General features: G+C 41.4%; 1 protein-coding gene and 1 non-coding gene across 4 annotated transcripts in view; both read right to left on the bottom strand.

The window, feature by feature from the left end:
* Positions 1–4,751: 4,751 nt before the first annotated feature.
* LOC122041154 (OVARIAN TUMOR DOMAIN-containing deubiquitinating enzyme 3-like) overlaps positions 4,752–23,394 on the bottom strand; it is a 39,319-nt gene continuing 20,676 nt past the window's right edge. For all 3 annotated transcript variants that reach the window (XM_042600750.1, XM_042600749.1, XM_042600752.1), the window contains one exon: positions 4,752–5,171. In XM_042600750.1, coding sequence (XP_042456684.1) covers positions 5,132–5,171 — 40 coding nt within the window. In that variant the 3' untranslated portion in view covers positions 4,752–5,131. The remainder of the gene's footprint in view (positions 5,172–23,394) is intronic.
* LOC122044553 lies at positions 9,845–9,950 on the bottom strand. Its single transcript, XR_006129589.1, has one exon. It is a non-coding gene; the product is annotated as a small nucleolar RNA R71 (small nucleolar RNA).

The raw sequence follows: 23,394 nt of genomic DNA, 5'->3' as shown, positions 1-23,394 counted from the left end.
AGACAGAACGCAGGGAGAAGGTGTTCATGTTTGACGACATGGCAATCTACAACAGAAAATGCAGAAAATAAATAATCATATTCCACTAATCATTTAATTAGGCCTTTAATTAAATGATGCTCCCACTGAATTATAGAACTTTTGTAGAATTAAGTCATGGACGTGGTCAAACCACACTTACTAGATTCTAGCTATAATTCGTGTGGGACAAGATCCACATCATACTACGCCTTAAGTTAGCTTTGGCTAAATCGCCCAAGACTTAGTATGATCGGTAGGTAACTAATTACCAATTACATCTCTATGCAACTCTTGTTTATAGGATCAAGATCCGCATGTATATTAAAACTTGAGTTAGCTTTGGCTAAATCGCCCAAGAGTTAATATAAATGTGATTTTGACCTATCTACCAACCATTAGAAAATGGCTATAGTTAAACCTGATCCAATTGAGTTTAACTAGTTTTACTCAATCTAATTGAGTTTGTACTCACCCATGCGTTGATAGGCGGGACCAAGATTGTCCCTCCGCACCCTACCAAGATAATATGTGTTGCTCTGCTTTGGCAGATTCAACAACAATATATGATCGAAGTAGTGATGGGTATCACGGCATGGTAGGAATTTTGAGTTGACGCGATTAAGATATATCTAATCGTTGATGTGTACCATATATGCGATTTAGATCTAATCTAATCGTGGTGCATCATATATGCGATTTAGATCTAATCTAATCGTGGTGGCACTAATTAATTACTCTACTCTAGCATGCATCACATACACACACACAAGCAATTAATTAAATTGTGATTAGTCATGACCCTACTACGATCTTCTCAAGCCAATGAGAAGATCAGACGGTCAACCTAAGGTCAACAGCTTCTCCAAGCTCCTCCCTTTGACCGCCACATGTTGCTCGCACCCTCCTCGTAACTCCTCCTCGAGTGGACCTTCCACAGCTCCATTTTGTACATTACAAAGATGAAACTCGAGTTACATTCGAGTCTAAATTATTTTACAACAGGAAATAAAATAGATAGGCACGACGCGCAGGTCGCGTATCAAATATACAACACGCACAATCACACGAAAATGGCACGCAGACCATATTATGAATTACAACACATATATCCAATCCAATTGGGGTTTTTGGGCCATGACTATCACAAATACATACATAATTCTAAATTATGTATTTTATATAAATTTCTACAAATTTACTACTATTTTTACAATTTTATGAGTTACAATTTCCCGGTGGTCCCGTTTAGCGATTTTCGGGCGCAATCGCGGGACAACGCCCCTTGGGGGGTTAGGGGCAGCGCCCCTACTCGTGAAATGAGTCTCACGAGTGTCCTACTATGATCTTACAGCGCCTTAAGCTGCTGTCCCAAAAATATTTGGGCGAAACCTTGCCGTTTCGGAAGATTTTTCTCGATATACGAAGCTTACAAGTGACCAAGCACTTGTTGATTCGCATCTCCAAGAAAAATACTCATAAAAACTATAAAAAAAACGTAAATTTACAGAAACTTACAGATCTGATATTTTCATAAAAATACAAACTAAAACACATACACGCTTCGCACGTGGCTCTGATACCACTCTTGGAATTTTCGAGCAGCAAAAACCGCTTTTTGCGTTACGGAAATCTCGAAATCTCATGCCACCGGATCCGTGCGAAGATTAAAAGAAAAAAATTTCATGTACATGTTTTTCTATCCTAGATCTACATTAGATCTACATGGTTAAGAGATTACACTTGTAGCGAAGCCCTTCGCGAATCCCGCTCGTTCAAAAGTTGTCGGATCTCGAGTGTGTTCAAGTGGGCACACCTCTATACGTATCCACACGAACAATAGAGATGGAGAAAACACTTAGAGTGTGCTAGCACTCTAAAGGTGTTCGGCCAAGGAGGAGGAGAGGGAGAGAAGAAGAAGCAAGGAGGAATAATAATGATCGATAATGAAAATAAGAATAAAAAATGGCTTAAGTATTTTCATCTAATGAAAATACTTAATGCTCATTAACACCATTAATGAGCCTCATTAATGAGCCTTAATGAATATTTAATATTCTTCATTAAATGGCCATTTTTTAAATTCATTCGAAATTTGAATCTAAAATTCAAATTGAATTCCATTTATCATTGAATTCAAAATTCAATGAATATCATCATTAAACCTCACTTGAGTCTAACTCAATCGAGTCTTACTCAATTAATCTAATTTGATTACTCTTAATCTAATTTGGTTCATCACATGAACCTAATCCTCTAGGTACATCAAATGAACTTAATCTCCATCTAATTGCTCTTTGTGTGTGACCCTATAGGTTCTTGTAACGTTGGTAATGCTCCTAAACCCATTTAGAAGCATAAGTAATGAGTGGTATCTAGCAACACATCATTACTACCCAAGTTACAATAATGTTGAGATCCAACATCACCTTCTGACTACTAATTATGACCCTTCACAATATATGACAAGTGTCCTTCTATCCTTGACATCTAGATTGATCAATTTGAGGCATAGACGGTGTCATCCTCTGATCAATCTAAATCTTGAACTCCAAGTAGACTCACTATAAACAAATAACCTCAATATCTCATATTGACTCATTTGGGCATGACCATGCACTTAGTGGTCTCACTCTATCAAGAATAACGATGTCACTCCGGTTATATAGGAGGGATAGATCCCATCTACATCACTCACATCCCTCGGCATAATTTGTTATATACCCAGTAATCGCCTTTATAGTCCACCTAGTTACGGGTGACGTTTGACGAAGCCAAAGTATGCAACTCCTTATGTAGGGAACCATGGTGACTTCAGGTCCAAGGACTAATAGTCATACTAATAGCCACATGAGAAAGTATATGACACTCATATAACGATCCATGATACTTTCTTATGGCGGGTCATTCAATATATATTCTCCAATGCATACCCATGTGTCAACTTGATATCTCTATATTCATGACTTGTGAGATCAAGTCATCGAGTTGACCTACATGCTAGTCTCGTCACATTAACATTGTCTCTGAATGTTAATATTTGACTAGGAATGATTAAGAGTAGTGTTCTCTATATCATCTCATTATCGATTCAACCAAACGATTAATATAGATAAGAACCTTCTACTCAAGGATGCTATTATACTTAGTTATTTGGCACCAATACAAGTAAGTATAATAACTAAAACAAATGCCTTTACATATATAGGAATATGATACAGGACAACAATCATCATATAATTAGCTCTAGGGCTCTAACTAACACTTACATCATGTTCATCATTGCGCTATATGTATACTGATGACCATTGTTTCCTTTGTAGTATGAGCTAGTCGTCAATCATTTTTGTTGCCCATTTGTCCACTTAGGGGGTAGTGGTAGCTTAGAGTTGGGTGTAGCTATCCTGTCATGCCCACTTGCCCACATTGATGTAGTAATACCTGGAGTCGTGCAGACAGGGCCCCCCCCCCCCCCCCCCCCCTCTCTTGTTATGTAGCTAGATAGCTACTCTACATCCTTCCCATCTCTGGCACATTAATATGGTGGTAGCTTGGAGACGCGAGCAGTTGTCACAGTCCTGATCAATTGGCCACATTGATGTAGTGGTAGCTTAGAGTGGAGTGTAGAAGTGACACATACATATGCATATGATGCGCAGTGCATCTTTTGGAGATATATCTGCATATGCTTGTGATATGTCGCATTTGATTGAGTTATGATTGCTGCATTTAGTTGTCATATTTCATACATATTCATTTATCATACATATATATGCTGTTATTTATATTGCTAAGGTGTTATAAACATATTTGTAGTTGATCCCTAATGAGTTTACTGATCACTACACAGTATTTGTTAAATCTAGATTGGGTATGTGAATCATTATGTCAATTATAATTATGTATATTTATTATGTCATATATGATTATGTTATTATTTCCCTACTAAGACTGTATGCTTTGATCTCCTTGTTTTATATTGACCATATACTGTCATGTCTATTACCCGCTGAGTCACCACCCTCATTTGTACTTTTATATTTCTCTAGTAACATGTAGATGTTGCTGAGTCACTAGGAGTATCTTGTCTGCCAGTTCTACGTCATATCTGAAAACAGCTTACTATGTTTTATGCTTTACTAACATTTTTGATTTTATAGATTTGGTGTTGTAACAATTTGACTCGGACTTAGTGTTTAACCTTATGGCTCCTTTCATGGTTGTTGATGGTTGATGTATAAGCTGAGTCGACTCATAATTTGTCAATTTTGATTTATGTGAGTTGTCCTTATGTCTTCCATTGTATTTTTCTTTCAGCCGTGTGAACTGCTATTTATCCTACGTGGTTGTGTATAATTCTAACTGTATGGGCTGTAATTATTATACTTGTATAGCTATGTAATAATATATCCAGATTTCATATATTGTCATAAATAGGGAGAAGCTATCCATTTATCGGGTAAGGACTCTTTCAAGGCGTAACAAAGTTAGAACTGAAACAAGACACAAGTTCAAATTAATGGAAAAGTTAACAAGGGGTTGCGCTTGAGGTTAATATAATTTATTAAAATATCCCTGTTAGTAGATAATTAAATAATGTATATAATAGTTTAGAAAATTATTCTATAAATTTACATGATAGTTTAAATAATTATGAAATTATGACAATCTACGTATAAAAATGCACAGATTTAATGATTAATCATATTTTATATAACACAATGACTATTCGGTGGCAAAAACATGATATATTTCACAAGCATAAACATAACAAATGCATTACTCGCTTTATGATCAATTTCCAAATTCATGGCAGAAGACTAGAAGGAATTTGGTGATGTTTAACAGCCCAAAGATACATTCGAATGACTTCTCAGCCACTGAAACTTTGTTAGATGTTCATCAAATCAAAGCACTTGTAAATTTTCCAGTAGCAACTGTCAAAGTTCTATACTCTTTCAGCTCAATCAGCAGCGGAAAAAAAAAACAACTTAAGCAACTCTGAACTATGAAACCAGTAAATCATAATGATTCCGACCACTGTATAATAATCTAACGGGTTCCCTCTGCTTTCCTTTTCTCGATTTCTTGCTAAATTCAGATCCGTATTCAGCTATAGGAATAAATCCACTGCCCCATCCTCCATGTGTATGCTGCAGTAGATCAATAACATTCTTCAGTTAAAACTACAGCTTTTGTAACATACTACGATATTTTGGACCGAAATAGTTGCAAAATCATAGAAGCAACAGAATGAAGAACATCATATATTAGAAGCAACAGAAACAATTTGCTTTTTCGTTTTTCACAGAGATTTATGACAACCAAGTAATGAAATATCACACCAGACTACTAAATAGATTGATAATGTTGATTTTCTCAGAACTAAGTTGTTCATGGTGCATTGAATGGCTGGAACTGACAGGCATCCTTGGCAAAACGACAAGCAAGGTATCAATTTATTAAGTGCTCAGGTTGAAACCTTTGGGCCAGTAGGAATTAGGATGAAGCCTGTGTAGGTTAGTTAAACTAGATTTTGGCTATAGAGCTTGTTACATTTTAGAAGTTTACAGAGGGACAAGATTTCTAAATCTCAACCAAGGTTTAGAAATGCAGTTTCATCATTGAACCAAAGGTTTTTTCTTGGTGCCAACCTAAGCCAATACATGGTGCCCGTCAGCATGGGTAGGCCATGCTGATTGGTTTATTGGTGGATGGGGAGGGGAGAGGAAAAGGAAGAGGAAGAACCAAAAGCAGATGAAATGTACCATTCAGTTCACAATTCTTTTGGTCAGTCAACCCAGTGGTTCTTAATTCTCATGTTTCCATCATTTGCTTAGCCTTCCAAGTCAACAGTTAGTCAATTGAGATCTCCGCCTTTGGTTGCTTTCCAACATGGTTCTGCTAGTGTCATGTTTTGGTGTTGCTTCAGTGTTGATTCCTAAGCTGAATGACTAAGACTATAACTGAGTTTTAAAACACTATCCCACTTATGCATAATATGGACTTCGAATTAGCAAAACCAATTATCCTTTATTGGTCCAATACCAATGTCAAAATGGTGCGTCATCATGACAAATGAACATAGTAGAAGCTTGGAAATCGATTTGTTACATTGACACATGCAATGGTAGGCCTTTCTTCAATCCACATGTGTAGCGCATATAACATAAAACCATAAGGCATAAAATAAATTCTCGAGGAAAACTAGCTCCTAAATAAGTTTCCCAATGGCATTCTCAGTCAGTGATTTTGTAGTATATAGTTCCAAAAGAACATCGATATACAGTACAACAACTGTAAGATCATCAGCTGACATTGAAACACTGACAAAATGGAAGAAACTAAGGAATATGGTCTAAGAAGAAGATGCAGTAACCAATGAATCATCTAATGACGTCACCTAGGAATAGTTCAAAGGTTTAGAAATTTTGCATTGTACAAGCGCACATTGTTGGATCAAGACGCACATGAGAGAAGGGTGAATCACGTGGTTTTAGAAACTTTTTCTTTTTCTTTTGGAAAGCGAGTATGCAACGAAATTAAATACAGAAACAAAAAGTTAAAACACAAGTACGCAAGCGGTTTTACTTGGTTCATAACCTTCAACGACTCCTACTCCAAGACTCAAGTCTCGCGGACCTATCGACTCGTAATCCACTAAATATCTCTTCCAAAATCGTCGAAAGAGAGGATCGAATACGCAAAAAAAAAAAAAAGGATGGGAAAAGTGTAGCAAGGTACACTTTCCTTTATGCAAAAAATTAAGTACAATATTAAATGTTCGTTACCCAACACCTTCGAAGATGATCAGATCAGGTTCGGTGTTGGATGGCTTCTCAGCAGTAGTCGGGCGCAGTAGTGTCATAGCAGAATAGCAGTTTGAAGTCGGAGCAGTCGAAACGTCAAACGAACGCGTAGAAACTTGTAGAAGTAATGTTCTTAAGTTGTATCAAAGCCTTGGGCGAATACCTCTTTTAAAGTGAGTTAAAGGCGTCTTCCATACTACTGAAGGCGTCTTCCATAGGCAAAGTTTATCCCATAAAACCAGTGTCTTATCGTCGCCAAGGTCTTCTGAGTTATCCGACTGAAGGCGCCTTCCAAACTCTCGAAAGCACCTTCCATAGCCCTTCCGTCACCTGGAAGACGCCTCAGGTATTGTTCACCCAAGATATTTTGTGCTCCTTTTGCCTTACAAAATATGTTAGTCCAACATAAAATATCTAACCTACAAAAGAAAGTTAGCACAATAATAGAATAGTAGTAATAATTAGTTCCCATCCTTCTAAGATCAGGAACTAATCCAAGTTTCAGTTTAGGGATCCAAAATGGACCTAAACTAGACCAACGCCCACTGTCCCCTTAAACGGGATGCATTCTCACTAAGTTACTCTCCTCCAATGACTTACCTTCACTTACCAAATGTCAAGTTACCTCCTTGACATTCAATCTGACCCATCAAGTCTTCCTGTCGGAATCACACATCCGGACTTCACCAATCAAGAATCAAACATCCCGACTTCTAATGTGCGTAGATTATATATACTTTTATGCATGTTTTTACGCACATCTACTTATATTTCATGAGCATAATCTATGTTTATTGTACCTTATTTCATTATAATATCATATTTCCACTCCTTTTGATTTAGAGATATGCTCTTGTGCATTTTGTGATAACAAAAACGCTTTTGAAGTAGAAACAGAGTGAAAACGTGCTAAGGAGAAGCATGTGGAGAAGAGAGCAGAGTAGGGTCGTGCCTCTTACCCCGAGCGCAACCAAAACATGGTTGTGCCCCAGGCACAGTCGTGTGGCAGTTCCCATGGCCAACAACTTCAGGCCGTGTAGATCTACACGGCTGTGTGGTTTCTCCAGAATTCAATTGAAGTGGGGTCGTGCCTTTTGGCTCGGCTGAGCCTTACAACCAGTGACTAACTTCACTTAGGCTGTGTGGATTCCACACATCCGTGCCAGTGCCAACAAGCTTTGGCAGTGCCCAAGGGGCACAGCTGTGGCACGGCCCGTGGCTGGGGTCGTGCTAGCCCTATTTAAGGGGGTTGTTCTCCCCTTTTCAGTCATCTTGGATCTTGGGGAAGGGTTCTCCCACTTGGGGGAGCTCTAGGCTTCATCTTCACCAATCTTCACCGATCCGTCCACCTCCAGAGCAAGAGAACACCTCCAAGGATGTCACGCTTCAAGGATAGGCATTCGTCTTCTCTCTCAATCCATGTTTTAAGTTGTAGATGTTATATTTATCGTCTCTTGATTATATCTCCCTTACAGTGGAGTAGATCTCTAGATCTAGGATGTAAGTAGTTATGATGCAATGTAATGTATGAACTTGTATTTGGACATTTTTCTATGTAATGATGTGTTTACTACTTGTTCTATGTGTTACGTCTTTTATATGTTTGACGAAATATATGAATGGTGTAAACATAAAGACATGATAGGTTTGTCTCTATGTTAAGGTCGTTACAAAACTGGATGATCGAGGGATCCATAGTGGCAGAGGATACTCATTTAATCGGACATATTATTCCCTTAGTGACAGAGGACATCGATAGTTACCTATTTTGTATAGTCAAAAGCTCTTAACATAAGGACTAATATGTAGAAAATTGGTCACCATATAGAGGAGATGTCGTGGATTATAAGATCATGAGACTAGTGACGATGGTATCCCTTACTTTTCACGATATTCCCTTGAAACGGGGATCAATACTCTACTAGGGGTTTTAATTAAAGTTTTAAGAGTTTTCCCCAAATTAATATTAGGAAGTGACCGTGTAATCTAGGAACGTATGACCAGGATTTGAGTAACAGGGATTTCCTCTTAATCGGACTTCCTAGGTTACCTCTTAATAGCGTTAGAACTTGGGTAAACTCTCCGATGCAACCTACGCGGGGATGTGCTAGGCTTTAGTTAAAATCTCTACACAAGTGTAAGCATGGAATTAGGTAGATGAACAACGCAAAGGGACATTAACTAGCATCGTAACGAAATCGAAATCCTAGCATCTATCATTCATCCTCTTCCAAGATCATCTCTTATTCCTTCTCTCTCTCCTTCTCCTTAATCTTTCTCTTACTCTCTTTTCCAACCAACCTTTCATTTGTCTTGAGAATTCGCGCTATGCAAAATTAACTAGTGCTTAATCAACAGTCCTTCGACAATCTTTTATATTACTGACGACGTAACTATGCACTTACGGCTTCGTAATAAGTTTTTGGCGTCGTTGTCGAGTACTATTTTCGATTAACATTAGTTAATTAGCATATGATCTACTCTAGACTTGTTAATAGAATTTTCATTTCCTTGTTTGTCTTCATTTCCGCATTTATTTTTTCTTGTTATTAGTTTAACTCAGTTTTTCCTTTCTTAATTTCTGCATTTTCTTGTTCTTAATTCTGCATTTTTATTTTTTCTCAATTTTTTTTAGACATGAGCACTAACATGTCAAGCAGGTCTTTAAGAGAATTTTCTATACCCATTTTACAAGATTTATGTCTCTCATTGTACAACCTCATATCGAAGAACAAAATTTTCAACTGAACCCAGAGTTAATTACCATGATACAAGATCATAAATTTGGAGAAGTATCAGAAAACCCATACTTGCACCTTGAAGAATTTCTTGAATATTGCAACATGGTAAATTGTGAAGAGGTGTCAACGAATGCAGTTCAGTTGATGGCATTCCCTTCAGTATCAAAGACAAAACAAAGACTTGATTTTATTCTCTCCGTCCTCAAAGCATCACAAATTGGAAACAATTGGAGCAGCGATTTCTAAATCATTTTTATCCTCCAAACAGAACAGTGTATATGAGGAATTGCATTACAAGTTTTGCTCAAGCAGATGGAGAATCACTTTTTGAAGCATGGGAGAGATTCAAAAGTTTATTAAGACAGTGTCCTCATCATGATTTAGAAAAATGGCTACAATTACACATATTCTATATAAGGATTTCTTTTTCAGACAAGTCATTATTGGATTCATCTACTGGAAGTTCTTTATGAACCAAAGTGTGGACGAAGCATTCACATTAATTAATCAAGTGACATTAAACCTTCATGAATGGTCAGATAAAATTTGGATGGAATTTCTCTCAAAAACTTCAGAAGTGCAAGCCATTAAGGCAAAGAGCCTGCCAAGCAAATTGCAATTCAACCATCCAAGAGTTTTGACAATCATAAGTCACAGAATGAGAGGTTCGAACAATTAGAGGCAAAGATTGATAGCATAATTTCAAAATAATTCAAACATGACCTCCCTCCTATTCAAACAAGGTTTAGTGAACATTATAACGATATTAAGTTCAGAAGTGACAAGAATTATGAAGAATTTTTGAAGGACTTATATAGAATTGAGGAAAAGAACAATAGAAAATCACAAAAACTCAGTTCCGTTACTCCAGAAAGTGTCCAAAGACCACAAATACCTTTTCCTCAATGGTTGATCACACCATCACTAGACAAGCAAGTTGGACCTCCGCCACGAGCTCAAAGGAAATAGAGAAAAAGAAAGATTAATCCTTCCCAAGAGCTCTACTAAGAATTCCTTTTCTACAAAGACTAGTCGGGGCCAACAATAATAAAGATTTTAGCAAATTCTGTGATATCAATATTGTTGAGTGTAAATTTCTTGATGTGTATAAAGATGAGGACTGTAATGATAATGCAGTAAATAACAAATTTTAAGATCTACCTCCTAGAATTATAGTAAAATAGAATTTTCAGATGATGAATATGATGAACTAGATCAATTTAAGACTGCAAATGAAGTTGTTGATTCTCCTATAATTGATTTTCTTGTAGATGATATTGATGTTGGTATATTTTTCACTGTATGTGATGATGTTAATGATATGGAAGTGTAAGGAGTTGTGTAAAATACGACAACAAATAATAATTAAATAATAAGGTTAATAGACCAATAATCTTATTAGAATTTTTTTTGGAATTTTTTAAAATTTTTCTGGAATTAATCGAAGCACGTACGACATATTTTTGAGAGGATGCATTTAGGGGCTCAAGAAAAAGCCCGCTTGGAATACCCGGAGGTGGGAGTTAATTGAGAACATATCTAGGGTTTAATCAAACTTCCCTAAGTTATAAAAAGAGGAAATTTCCCTTGCCCTAACTCCCCACACGGCGCCAATCCTCCTTCCCGAGCCTTCACAGCGCGGCTTCCCCCACCCCCGAGCCCTCACCTTCGCCGGCCTCTTCCCCTTTCAAGCCACAGCCGCCGATCTCTCCCTCACGTGGACAGCACAGCGGCGATTCTTCTTCCTCGCACGCGAGCACACAACGGCCATCTTTCTCCCTCACACAAGCACCGTGGATCACAGTCGCCGATTCTCTTCTCTCGAAGCCGTGCCCCGACTGATCCGGCAAGTACCTTTCCTTATGTAACTGGGAGATCTCTGAGGTATGGGTCTAGAATCTAGGAGATGTTGGAAGGCCTTTTTATGAGCTCCGATGGTTTCAATTCGGGATGTTCTTGTCCGATTTAGGGTTTTCGTGATGTTTTTTGCAAGGTTTTTGATCTAGCGTGAAGTTTCCGTGATGTCCTGGTTTGGTATGAGGTTTCCTTGTTGTTATTGCTTCTTCCTGTAAGGTTTACAGTACTGATTTGTTCTATGAGTTCTTCACTTCGATTGGAAAGATCTGGATCAGTTTCTTCTGTGATGGATTGAGCTTTGGTTGTTGAGCTTCGGGATCCCTGTTGTGTTGGGTTTTCGGTTGTCTCCAAGGAGATTTGTTCTGCTATGTTATCTGCTCTTGCTTCACTCGATAGGAGTTGGAATTGTCTTATTGGTTTTGAGAAGATTTTCGATTTTGATCTGTGTTGCTTTGATCAGCAGTTGGTTGTGGATTTCTAAGGTTGTAGGCAAGGGATTTTAGTGCATGTTTGTGATTTCCTGGACCTACCGATACGTTTGTGCTCTGTGACGGTTGGGATATGAATGGAGTATGATTCCGGATGAGTTTTTTTTCTTTTGTTTCAAGTAGTGTTGTTCATTTCTTTGGCTTTGATTTCGGTTGGACAGATTGTGGTTGGTCATTACAAATGTTCATGCTACTTTATGCGGTATTTCGGGTTTTGGAACGGAATTTTGGTCGAAACGAGGTTTGTTGTCGCTGTTCTGGTTGCAGTAGTTAACTATGAATTTGAGGTTTGTTGTAAGATTGCTAGATGGCTTGTGCTATTGGGAATTGGTTAATGGGTTTCTCTTTAGCTGGTTGTGATGTAGTGGGTAGACTAAGGAGGTTGTAATGAGATTTCAATATGGTCTATGCTCTTGAGATGATTTCAATATTCTTTGGATCCCTTGGGAAGATTTCCATTGGTGGTGTTCTAAAGTTGATTTGTGTCCATGCTTGATTATGATTTCGTCATTGGATTTGGGTGAATCGAGGTTCATAATTGAATTAGGACTTTTTCCTAATTAAGTTAGGTTTCGGTTTAGCTAGTGTCGTTTGTGAAATTTGCTAAATTGTACATCACGTGATTTGCAGGACGTTGATTGAAGACGGTTGACTCGATCTACATATAAAGGCGGGTACTTCTTGCTTTGTTTCTTTTAGTACTTTGACCTTAGTGCATGAATTATTTTGGATAAGGACTGTTTACCTTGACTCCACTCTTACTTTCCTGCGCTTGATACTTCCACAAAATCCTTGAGAAATTCGTTCCATATCTATACAGTCTCTTGTTGTTGTCCATGATCAGTAGCAGATACTAGATACCATGTTTGTATGTTTTGACTGTTATTTATATATATATTATATTGAGCATGCTGGCTTCATGTAGCATACCTATTTCTGCTTATATACATATGATGACTGTTGCATTGTTTGCATCATGACATTAGCTGGAGTTGATGTCGCTTGTCCTGTCGTGTCGCACTCGGCCACTTGTGTGAGTGGTAGCTGGAGTACGAGCAGCAGGGACCCCATCGCAGATGTAGCTAGTTAGCTACTATGCAACTGTCCCCTCGGCCACTCGTGTGAGTGGTAGCTGGAGTGGTGTACAGTCTGTCACTGACCCGGCCTCTCGACCATACAGGGATCATGGTGCGGAGAGGTGGACGGGAGTGGCCATCCGTGCATACGCTGTTTGTTATTATACTTGATTTGGCTGTTGTTTATATATGCTGTTATTGCTTACTTACTGCTGTTGGTCGCATATGCTGATATGCTTGTGTTGAGATATATTCTCGTTGTCGATGTTTAGTCATTGGAAATTTGTATATACCTTGCTTATTACCTCTGTAATTATGAGCAGTACTGTAGAAGATTAGTACCAGTTCTAACCTACTATACCTAGCCTAGGATATGATTTCAGGTATGAGCATTTGTTTTGATTCTATTTTAGTATCTGTTATTTCCTCTTATGAGACTGTATACTTTTGGCACTTTCTATCTGTATATTATGTTCATGCACTATCTTATCTTTATCCGCTGAGTTCCAATACTCACCACCCCACAAAATGGTTTTCTTTCGCCAGGTAACAGGTAAATGAGTCATAGATGCTTGGAGAGATATCGGCCGCCAGTCCTGGATCCTATGTCACACTCGAGAATAGTTTCTTTTTTTGGGTTTTCTTATCGTTTGGGTGGTATTTTGATTTTGTGTATTTTTGCTTTTCAATAAGTCGATGTGAACTTTGGAGTCAAGTCTGGTGATTTCAGGTATTTTTTGTTAGTGCCGTTGTTGGTCTTATGTTCATATTGTTTTGTGTTTTTCCGCTGCATTTACGTTGTTGTGTGTTTACTTTCAGCCGTGTAGGCTTAATAAACTGCGTGGTTGTGTATAAATTCCAGTCGAATGTGGCTGAGGTATATATTGTATGTAGAACTGTTTCAGATTGTCACCCGTACAGGGGAAATGTTGTCGGATTTTTGTCTGGCATGGACTCCTCTGGGGCGTGACAAGTTGTGTTATGGAAGCAACATCTCAAAAATCACCTCCTTTGTCCACAAAAGTCAAAACACTTTGAGTCTATGAGAGTTGTAAGGATTGAACATGTTGTGGATCGATATGCAGGGACTTATGCAGAGACGGCAGAGTCTCAAAAATCATCACCTTTAGTTGCACTTTCACTTGAGTCAAAGCCAAAGCTAGAACAGTACTTAATTTTAAATAAGACACATCCACCTATTTAGAACTTTCATGTACCTCTCCGAAATGTAAAGTAAGTATCACTAGTGATCTTTTAAAAACCTTCATAGAGGTACCTGTCATTGATTTTATTGGATGTAATTCATCATTTAATACATGCTCTGTTAAGCCTAGTATTTTTAGTGTTCTTTCTTATCTTTCCCTTGTATGGGAGGTGTGCTCTTTCTTTGAATGTGCAAATTTTCATGGGACCTATAATTGGAAGCTCAATCTAAATCATCTTCGACAACCTGAAAGAAGTTTCAAGAAGACGAAGATGGAGAGAGTGATACTTCACTTTGTAGCTCCTATGATGAAAGCTCTCTCCATAATAAGAATCCATGATAAGAGGGTGTTGAAATATCTTACCCCTCCAAGAGCGAGATTTAAATAAATCTAATGAGGTGGTCGAGCTAATAACTTAAAACATGCACTTCTTGAGAGGTAACCCAAGTTCTTTTCTAGTTTTCATTTCAGTTTTTAGTTTCTTATTAAGAAGTCAAATTCTCTACTTAATTTTTCATATCTATCTTCTTTATATAGGATTCAAAGATTAGGAGCGTGGCTACCCGATAGAGAAGTTAATGACTTGGGCATTTGCACGCATCATTTGGTAACTTTTCTTCAAATCTCCTCCATATTATATTTCTAGTTTTCATTAGGATAATGAAAAGTTTAAGTATAGGGATGTGTTGGGTTTAATTTAATTTTATCATATTCTTTAATTTTTATTACATTTCTTTTTACATAATAAAATTTTTACTAGTTGCATCATTCATCACATCATGATTGTTTGTTCCTTAATGTAAAATGCTAGTATGCTTGTTCTAGATTTCATATGGCTTATTAGTTACTTATGATGCTAATATGTTTAGTGATCTATTTTTTCCTATCTATAATAACATAAAGTGAGCAATGGTTTTAGTAGAAATTTTAGTGTTGGCCTTATTTTAAGATCACTTTACACCTTGTCTAATTTAATGATTGATAACTCTGAAAATAGTCATAACTCATAAAACTGGACTAGCACTTGAGTTTCTTAAGGTGACCTCTTAATTATATTTTAGTTACTGGATGATCTCGGATCATAGCAACTCACTTGGAAAAATCAAAATCCCTGTATTTACATTTATATGTTTGTATTTGTATTAGTACTACATCTTTCAAGCACTAAAAAAAAATATATGAATAAAAGATTAAAAAAACAGTTGTCGTGAGTATAAACTAACAATTTATCCAGAGTTAGGTTACTGGGGAAATAAATATAATGTTTTTCTTAATTTCGAGTAGTCCTTTAAGACCTTGTGTAGTTTTAGATATATGAACCAAGCGTATGGCAAGTAAGTGTCTATCTCCAGAAGCATAAGGAACACAATTTTATAACAACTTACTAGGCTTAAAGATTGAAACTTAAAAAATTTAGCCATGCTTGATACTTACATGCTTTACCTTAGAGATGATCTAGTTATTTTATATATAGTCTTAAATTTGGATATCGATACTCTATAGAGTATACACATGTATAATATGTACTGTAGGAGATATTTGTTGACTGAGTGATGTGCGTAAATTATATACACTTTTATGTATATGTTGACGCACATCTACTTGTATTTCATGAGCATAATTTATGTTTATTGCACCCTATTTTATTATAATATTATATTTCCACTCCTTTTGGTTCGGAGATTTGCTCTTGTGCATTTTGTGATGACAGCAATGCTTTTGGAGCAAAAACGGAACGGAAATGCTCTAAGGAAAAGCATGTGGAGAAGAGAGCAGACAAGGTCATGCCCCTTGGCACGACCGTGCCTCTTACCCCAAGTGCAACAAGAACATAGTCACGCCCCAGACATGGCCGTGTGGCAGTTCCCATGGCCGACAACTTCAGGCCGTGTAGATTTACACGACCGTGTAGATTTACATGACCGTGTGATTTCTCTAGAGCTCAATTGGAGCGGGTCGTGCCTTTTGGCACGGTCGTGTCTTACATCCAGAGACTAACTTCACTCAGGCCGTGTGGATTCCACACGGCCGTGCACTAGTTCTAGCAGCCAACAGGCTTTGGTCGTGCCCCTTGGGCACGGTCATGGCACGACCCGTGGCTAGGGTCGTACCAGCTCTATTTAAAGGGATTTTCTCCCCTTTTCAATCATCTTGGATATTGGGGAAGGATTTTCCCCCTTGGGGGAGCCTTAAGCTTCATCCTCGCCAATCTTCACTGATCCGTCCACTTCCGGAATATGGGAATATCTCTAAGGACGCCACGCTTCAAAGATAAGCATTCATCTTCTCTCTCAATTCATGTTTTGAGTTGTAGATGCTATATTTATCGCCTCTTGGTTATATCTCCCTTGCAGTGGAGTAGATCTCTAGATCTAAGATGTAAGAAGTAGTTATGATGCGATGTGATGTATGAACTTGTATTTGGACATTTTCCTATGCAATGATATATTTATTACTTGTTGATGCAGCAATATAGGGAGGCCCATCTAGCACGGGGTCAACTATCAAAGTGTAAGTCAAAATCAAGGTGGTCAACGCCTATGTGTGAAAGGGCCGAACGGAGGGCAATTACAATGGTCGGTCGGGTCAGTCAGGGTCTGACCGGCAGGAGACATATCCGAGCTAACCACCCGTCCAGCTCGGGATGATACATAAGACAATAGACACTTAGTACGGAGCAGCAGGACACAGAGGGAGACCGAATAGCTTGTCCGAACGAGGGAAGGCATATTACTACACAGTCACCGCACGGAAGAGCAACTGAGGTCAAGCAGCGGGACCTGGCCGTTGACGGAGCGGAGTCTCGGCCGAGCGACTACCCCGCTCGGCTAAGCAACAGGATCACTGTAGTATCTCTCGACATCCTTTTGGGAGATAGTGTCGCTGACACGAGGCATGGTCGACAGGCGGATCGTACGATAGAATACGGTAAAAGTTTCTACTGTCTTGTCAAGGATATGCATACCCTGTTAAGGTATAGTGTCAGAGGTACTTTCCTGACAAATCCTTTCATAGGACATATTGGAGAACGATCTCATGCCTCAAGAAGCGCGCATGTCGTCCACCAGGGCTCTATATAAAGGGGGTCCATCGCCAACGGAGGTATGCGTTATTACTGTTTGGTGCTAATTCTACTATTGCTCCACTTCTTCTACAGTTCCGGTGATTGACTTGAACGTCGGAGGGTCAACGCCGAGGACCTCTTCTTTGGCTCGGCACTGACGTTGCTTTTTTGCAGAGCGGAGCGAGGTCTACCGTCAGTCAGCGAAGCCGCCACATCCCCAGTTTTCCACCTTCCCGCTTTCGGACATGATCATTTTAGCGTCGTCTATGGGAACGTAGCCTGCATCCGAACGAAAGGATGGAGAACACTGGACGATTCACCACGGTGATGTTGACACAAGAGGAGCTCGACATGCTGGTACAAGCCCGAGCGGCCAAGATAGTGGAGCAGCAACAACAACAGGCATTGGTCGAACGCCAAGTGCAGAAACCCACAGCATCAGCCGCCGGTCGACCGGCTGAACACGGTAACCGAGAGGACCGAATATCCGCTCGAGGGAATAACAAGACCCAATGCACCTATCCCCATCCACCGAGCATTGTTCAAGGCCCCACCGGAGGAACGGGGCCGAGCAAACAAGGACCGGGGGTCTTCTTCAGATGATGCATTCATTCGGGACGCAAAGAAAGGGAAAGCACCCAAGGAGGATGATTCGTCCGAACGGATCAATCAGCAATTTTCGCAGGGGATTTTGAACGACCGTCTGCCAAGGCACTACACGCCGCTAGCGATCGGAGAGTATAACGGAACTACCGACCTGAACGACCACTTGGCCAAATTCAACAACGCGGTCACACTTCATCAGTACACCGATGGAGTGAAGTGTCGGGTCTTTCTCACCATTCTCTCTGAGTCAGCACAGGTTCAAGAGGTTGCCGAACGAATCAATCCATAGCTTCAAGGACTTCCGAGCGGCGTTCGTACACCACTTCGCCAGTAGCCTTCGCCATCAGAAGACGAGCGTGAATTTGTTCTCGCTGAAGCAAGAGCCCAAGGAAGCATTGAGGATCTACATCCAGCACTTCAATCAGATGGCTATGGGCATCCCAACGGTCTTCTCAAATGTACTGGTAAACACCTTCACCCAGGGGCTCACCGAGGACGAGTTCTTCCAATCGCTCATTCGAAAACCACCAAGGGACTTCGGCCACCTGCAAAGGAAGGCCACAGAATACATCAACGTGGAAGAAGCCTAGGCGGCAAGGAGGAGGGAGACGCCCGCCGAGCCTGCAAGAGCATCTGAACGGCGGAAGCTGAGCAGCCATCAACCCCCTACAGGGCCTCGATTAGGAGGAGCCCAACCACACCATGAGCCCAGGACGTATGTCGTGTAGCATGTGGCAGCCGGTCGCCCAAAGGCTACAAAATGCAAGGTGTGGACACCGTTGTTCTACTCCTTCCACCAGTCGGCGACACACAACACACGGAATTGCTACGACCTTACGCCAATAGCTAGCAGGTCGGCTCTGCGATACTCCGCGAGAATATCTCCGTCGATCCCCATCTCCTGATCGGCAAAACAGACGTTGATCAACCGGGCGAAGGGAGGAAGAAAGGACAGTGCCCGAGCCACGCCTTCATCAATCTCAGAGGGGGAACAACCGGAGTCCTACCCGAGCTTCGCCGAGCAGGGCAAACCTTCGGCTCAAGAGGAGAACAGGAGTAACGCCGTTCGGGGAGAAATAGGAATAATCGCTAGTGGACCGACCAGCAATGATTCCAACCGAGCGAGGAAGTCGCATGCTCGGCAACTTGAAATCTACAATGTTCGCTACAGTAAGGAGAGGGCCAAAGGACCTAAGATCAGTTTCGGCCTGAGAGACTTAGAGGGAGTGGAGATCCCTCACGACGACGCGCTAATCATCCGAGCGGTAATCGCTAATTATATTATTCACCGAACCTTTGTTGATACAGGGAGCTCGATGAATATCATATTCAAGAAAGCGCTCAATCAGCTCCAAATCGACCATAGCGAGTTGCTGCCCATGACGGTCCCGCTCTACGGTTTCACCGACAATGAAGTGTTGCTGCTATTCCAGGCTAAGCTGGCCATCTCGCTCAGGGAGGAGCCACTGAAGAGAACAAGGATCATAAACTTCATTATGATAGACGCACCCAGCCTACAACGTCATACTGGGTCGACTGGCCCTCAATGAGTTTCGAGCGGTGGTGTTCACCTACTGGCAGAAGATTAAGTTCCCGGTTGAGGACAAGGTGGGCGAAGTTAAAGGCGACCAGTTGGCCACTAGGCGATGCTACGTCGAGATGGTCAAATCTGAAGCAAGGGTCGCTCAAAAAAATCCGCACTTGGAGCGCTATCACAGAGAAACCTCCTACGCTGGTCTATGACGAAAAAGAGGTTCAGATCCACCACAACCGACCGAAGGCAACCACCTTCGTCATCGCTGACCTAGAGAACGAAGAGAAGGCAGAGCTGGTCGCCTGCCTTAGGCAAAACTACGATGTGTTCACCTGGTCGACACATGAACGCCCTGATATCTCGCCGAGCGTGGCTCAACATGAGCTTCACGTCCAATCGGACGCTCGGCCCGTGAAGCTAAAGAAAAGGGACTGATCATTCGAGCAAAGATAGAGAAACTGTTGGAGGTCGGTCACATCTGGGAAGTCCAATTCCCGAGCTGGTCGGCTAATGTCGTGCTGATCTCCAAGCCGGGCAACAAATGGTGAGTCTGTATCGACATCCGTGATTTAAATAAGGTGTGCCCGAAGGATTTCTATCCGCTGCCCAGGATAGATCATATGGTGAACTCTACGGCGGGTTGTGAGCTAATCTGTATGCTCGACGCGTACTAAAGGTACCACCAAGTGTCGCTCGCCCAAGAGGATCAAGAAAAGGTCAACTTCATCGCGGCCGATGGAATATACTACCGACGGAACATACTGCTACAATGTCATACCGTTCAGATTGAAGAACGTCAGCGCCACCTATCAGAGGTTGATGAACAAGATATTCTGATGGCAGATCGACCGCAACATAGAGGTATATGTCAATGACATATTAATAAAATTCCTCCGAACTGTTGGCCTTTGTGCAGACATCGAGGAGACCTATCGAACCTTAAGGGTCTACAAAATAAAACAGAATCCGAACAAATGTCTGTTCGGCGCAAAGAGTGACCGCTTCCTTAGATACATCGTCACCAAGCGGGGGATCGAGGCGAATCCAAGCAAGGTGAAAGCGCTACAGGATATGCCCCCACCTCGTAGCTTGAAGGAGGCCCAACGGCAGACCGAACGGATCACCGCATTGTCAAGGTTCATCTCCAAGTTATCCAACCGAAGTCATCCGTTCTTCAAGGTGCTGCGCCGAGCTACAAAATTTCAATGGGACGCGGAGTGCGACAAAGCGCCGAAGGAGCTCAAGGAGTACCTAACTCCTTGCATGTATTGGTCAAGCCAAGCGCTGGTGAGCCGCTCTGGATCTACCTGTCATCTACCGAGTATGCAGTTGGCTCGGCATTAGTAAACCAGAACAGCCACGAACAACAATCCGTGTATTTTTTTAGTTATATATTGAAAGATGCAGAATCCCGCTACACCTGTCTCGAAAAATTAACGTATGCATTGGTGTTAGCCGCTCGGAGACTCCGTCCGTACTTCTTGACACATCTGATCATCGTGATGACCAATAGCGTCCTGGGAAGAGTCCTTAACCCAGATGCATCCAGACGACTGATCAAATGGGCAATCAAGCTAAGTGAGTTCGACATTCAATACCAGCCCAGGACGGCGATTAAAGCCCAGACCTTAGCAGATTTCGTCACAGAGGTCCAAAACAACGAGCCAGATGCAATTTGGAAAATATACGTCGATGGCTCATCTACTCGACAAGGCAGCGGGATCGGCATTCTGTTTTCACCGCAGGAGGATTGAATGCAACTGTCCATTCGGCTGGACTATCGGGCAACAAATAACGAAGCCGAATATGAAGCCTTAATAGTCGACCTGCAAACAACTCGGCACGTCAGAGCTACAAAAGTCCTCATTCACTCGGACTCTCAGTTAGTCACTGCAACTGTTAGGGGCGTTCGAAATAAGTAGCTCCCGACTCAAGCTATATGCAAAAGCCTTCAAGAAACTGAGAACAAATTTCCAAGAGGTCATTATACAAAAGATTCCCCGATCAGACAATCAAGCAGCGGACAAACTGGCTAAATTAGCTAGTTCATTATCGCCGATCGTGATAAGCCAGCCAATCGAACAGGTCTCACTAGTGGCGCACATCAATCAGATGGAGGGAATAGCCTTTCCAAGCGAATGGAGGGCACTGTTGATTGAATTCTTCCAATCGGAGAGCACACCGGACGATCAAGCAGCTCATCTACTAAAAAAGAGGGTCGGGCGCTTTACGCAGATCGGGGACCAACTTTATAAGCGAACTTTCTCGAGGCCACTGTTTAAGTGCGTTAGATCAGAAGACATAAAGTACATCCTCCAAGAAGTACATCAAAGCTCCTGCGGAAGTCATCTGGGCGGCCGCTCATTAGCCCGGAAGATCCTCCTAATCGGATATTTTTGGCCCACGCTTCAAGAAGACGCTGCTTGGGCAGTGACCACTTGCCTGTCATGCCAAAAATATCATAATATCCAGCACCAACCGACCGAGGAGATGAAGGCGTCGTGTCTTGCCTGTTAGACCAATAGAGCATGGACATCGTTGGACCGTTTCCAATGGCGACCGCTCGGCGAAAATTCCTGCTCGTCGCCATAGATTATTTTTCAAAATGGATGGAAGCCGAGCCGTTAGCAAAGATAACCGAACAGATGGTCATCAAGTTCGTCTGCCAGAACATCTTGTGCCGATTCAGCATCCCCGCCGGCTCCTCTTAGACAACGGGAGGCAGTTTGCCGATCAGAGACTCAGGGAGTGGTGTGAAGGCTATAACATTCAGCAAGTCTTCACCTCAGTGGCTTACCCTTAAAGCAACGGCAAAACGGAAGTCACCAACCGGGAGATCCTCAGAGGTCTACGAGCTCGACTCGACCGTGCAGGAGACAGCTGGGTAGCTCCCCAGCGTCTTGTGAGCCCTTCGCATGACTCCAAAGGAAGCGACCGGTGTAACACCATTTCATCTAGCGTACGGCGGTGAAGTGTTAGTCCCGGTGGAAGTCGATGTAGAATTCGATCGGATGTAGCTCTACGATGAGGGGAACGTCGAACGAAGACTTATGGAGCTCAATTTGGTGGATGAGGCGCGGGATGAGGCTGTCGTTCGGTTGATGGCGTACCGGCAGCGGATGAAGCAAAACTACAACTGGAGGGTGATCCCAAGATCCTTCCAAGTCGGTGTTCTGGTGTGGAAGAGAATAAAGCCGGTCAGCGATGTCACTAAAGTCGAAGCCCCATGGGACCCTACAAAGTCGTGGAGAAGGTTCGCTTAGGAGCCTATTATCTGGAGGACGAAGACAGAAGACAACTCGAGCGACCGTGGAGCATGAACCATCTCCAACCCTATAGGGACAGGTCAGAGATGCGTGAATAAATATAAATGTACCTATATAACTGCATGTATGGCTTCTGGATGCAGGATAAATATGAATAAAATTACAAGTGTTCCAAATTCTTGACACAATCAGCCAAGTTAAAAGTCGAGCGACAACTATAAACCCTCGTCTACGTCAACAGTCGAGCGGCGACCTTAAATCCTTACTGATGTCTACATCAGCGGTCAAACGGCGACCTTAAACCCTCGTCTACGTCAGCGGTCAAGCGACAACCTTAAACCCTCGTCTTCATCGACGGTCGAGCGGCGACCTTAAACTTGTGTCTACGCATTTTAATCGTCGAGTGACGATGTTAAACCCTGGTCTTCGTCAACAGTCCAGAGGTGACTTTAAACCTGAGGCTACAACGAAAAACGGTTGATCGACCGCTCTAAAGTTAAGCCTACTACGAATAAAGATGATCGATTAGTATAACGTCGTTGATCGGTAGTCCATGGAGCCACACTTAAGAAGTTTTTCGCAAAAACGATAAGTAGTTCGTAGTCCTACTAGAGCAGAGCAGAGATCAACACATAAAAGGAAAAGCACGCTGAAGTCTGAACAAGCGATCTTCCATTAACACTTAGAATTTTTACAAGGAGCAATACTAAATGAGACAAGATTCGCAAGA

Source organism: Zingiber officinale, chromosome 2A (assembly GCF_018446385.1).
Source record: "Zingiber officinale cultivar Zhangliang chromosome 2A, Zo_v1.1, whole genome shotgun sequence".
In the NCBI taxonomy this organism is placed as follows: Eukaryota; Viridiplantae; Streptophyta; class Magnoliopsida; order Zingiberales; family Zingiberaceae; genus Zingiber; species Zingiber officinale.
The sequence above is the reverse complement of the archived record's forward strand: the minus strand, read 5'-3'. Positions and strand labels throughout refer to the sequence as shown.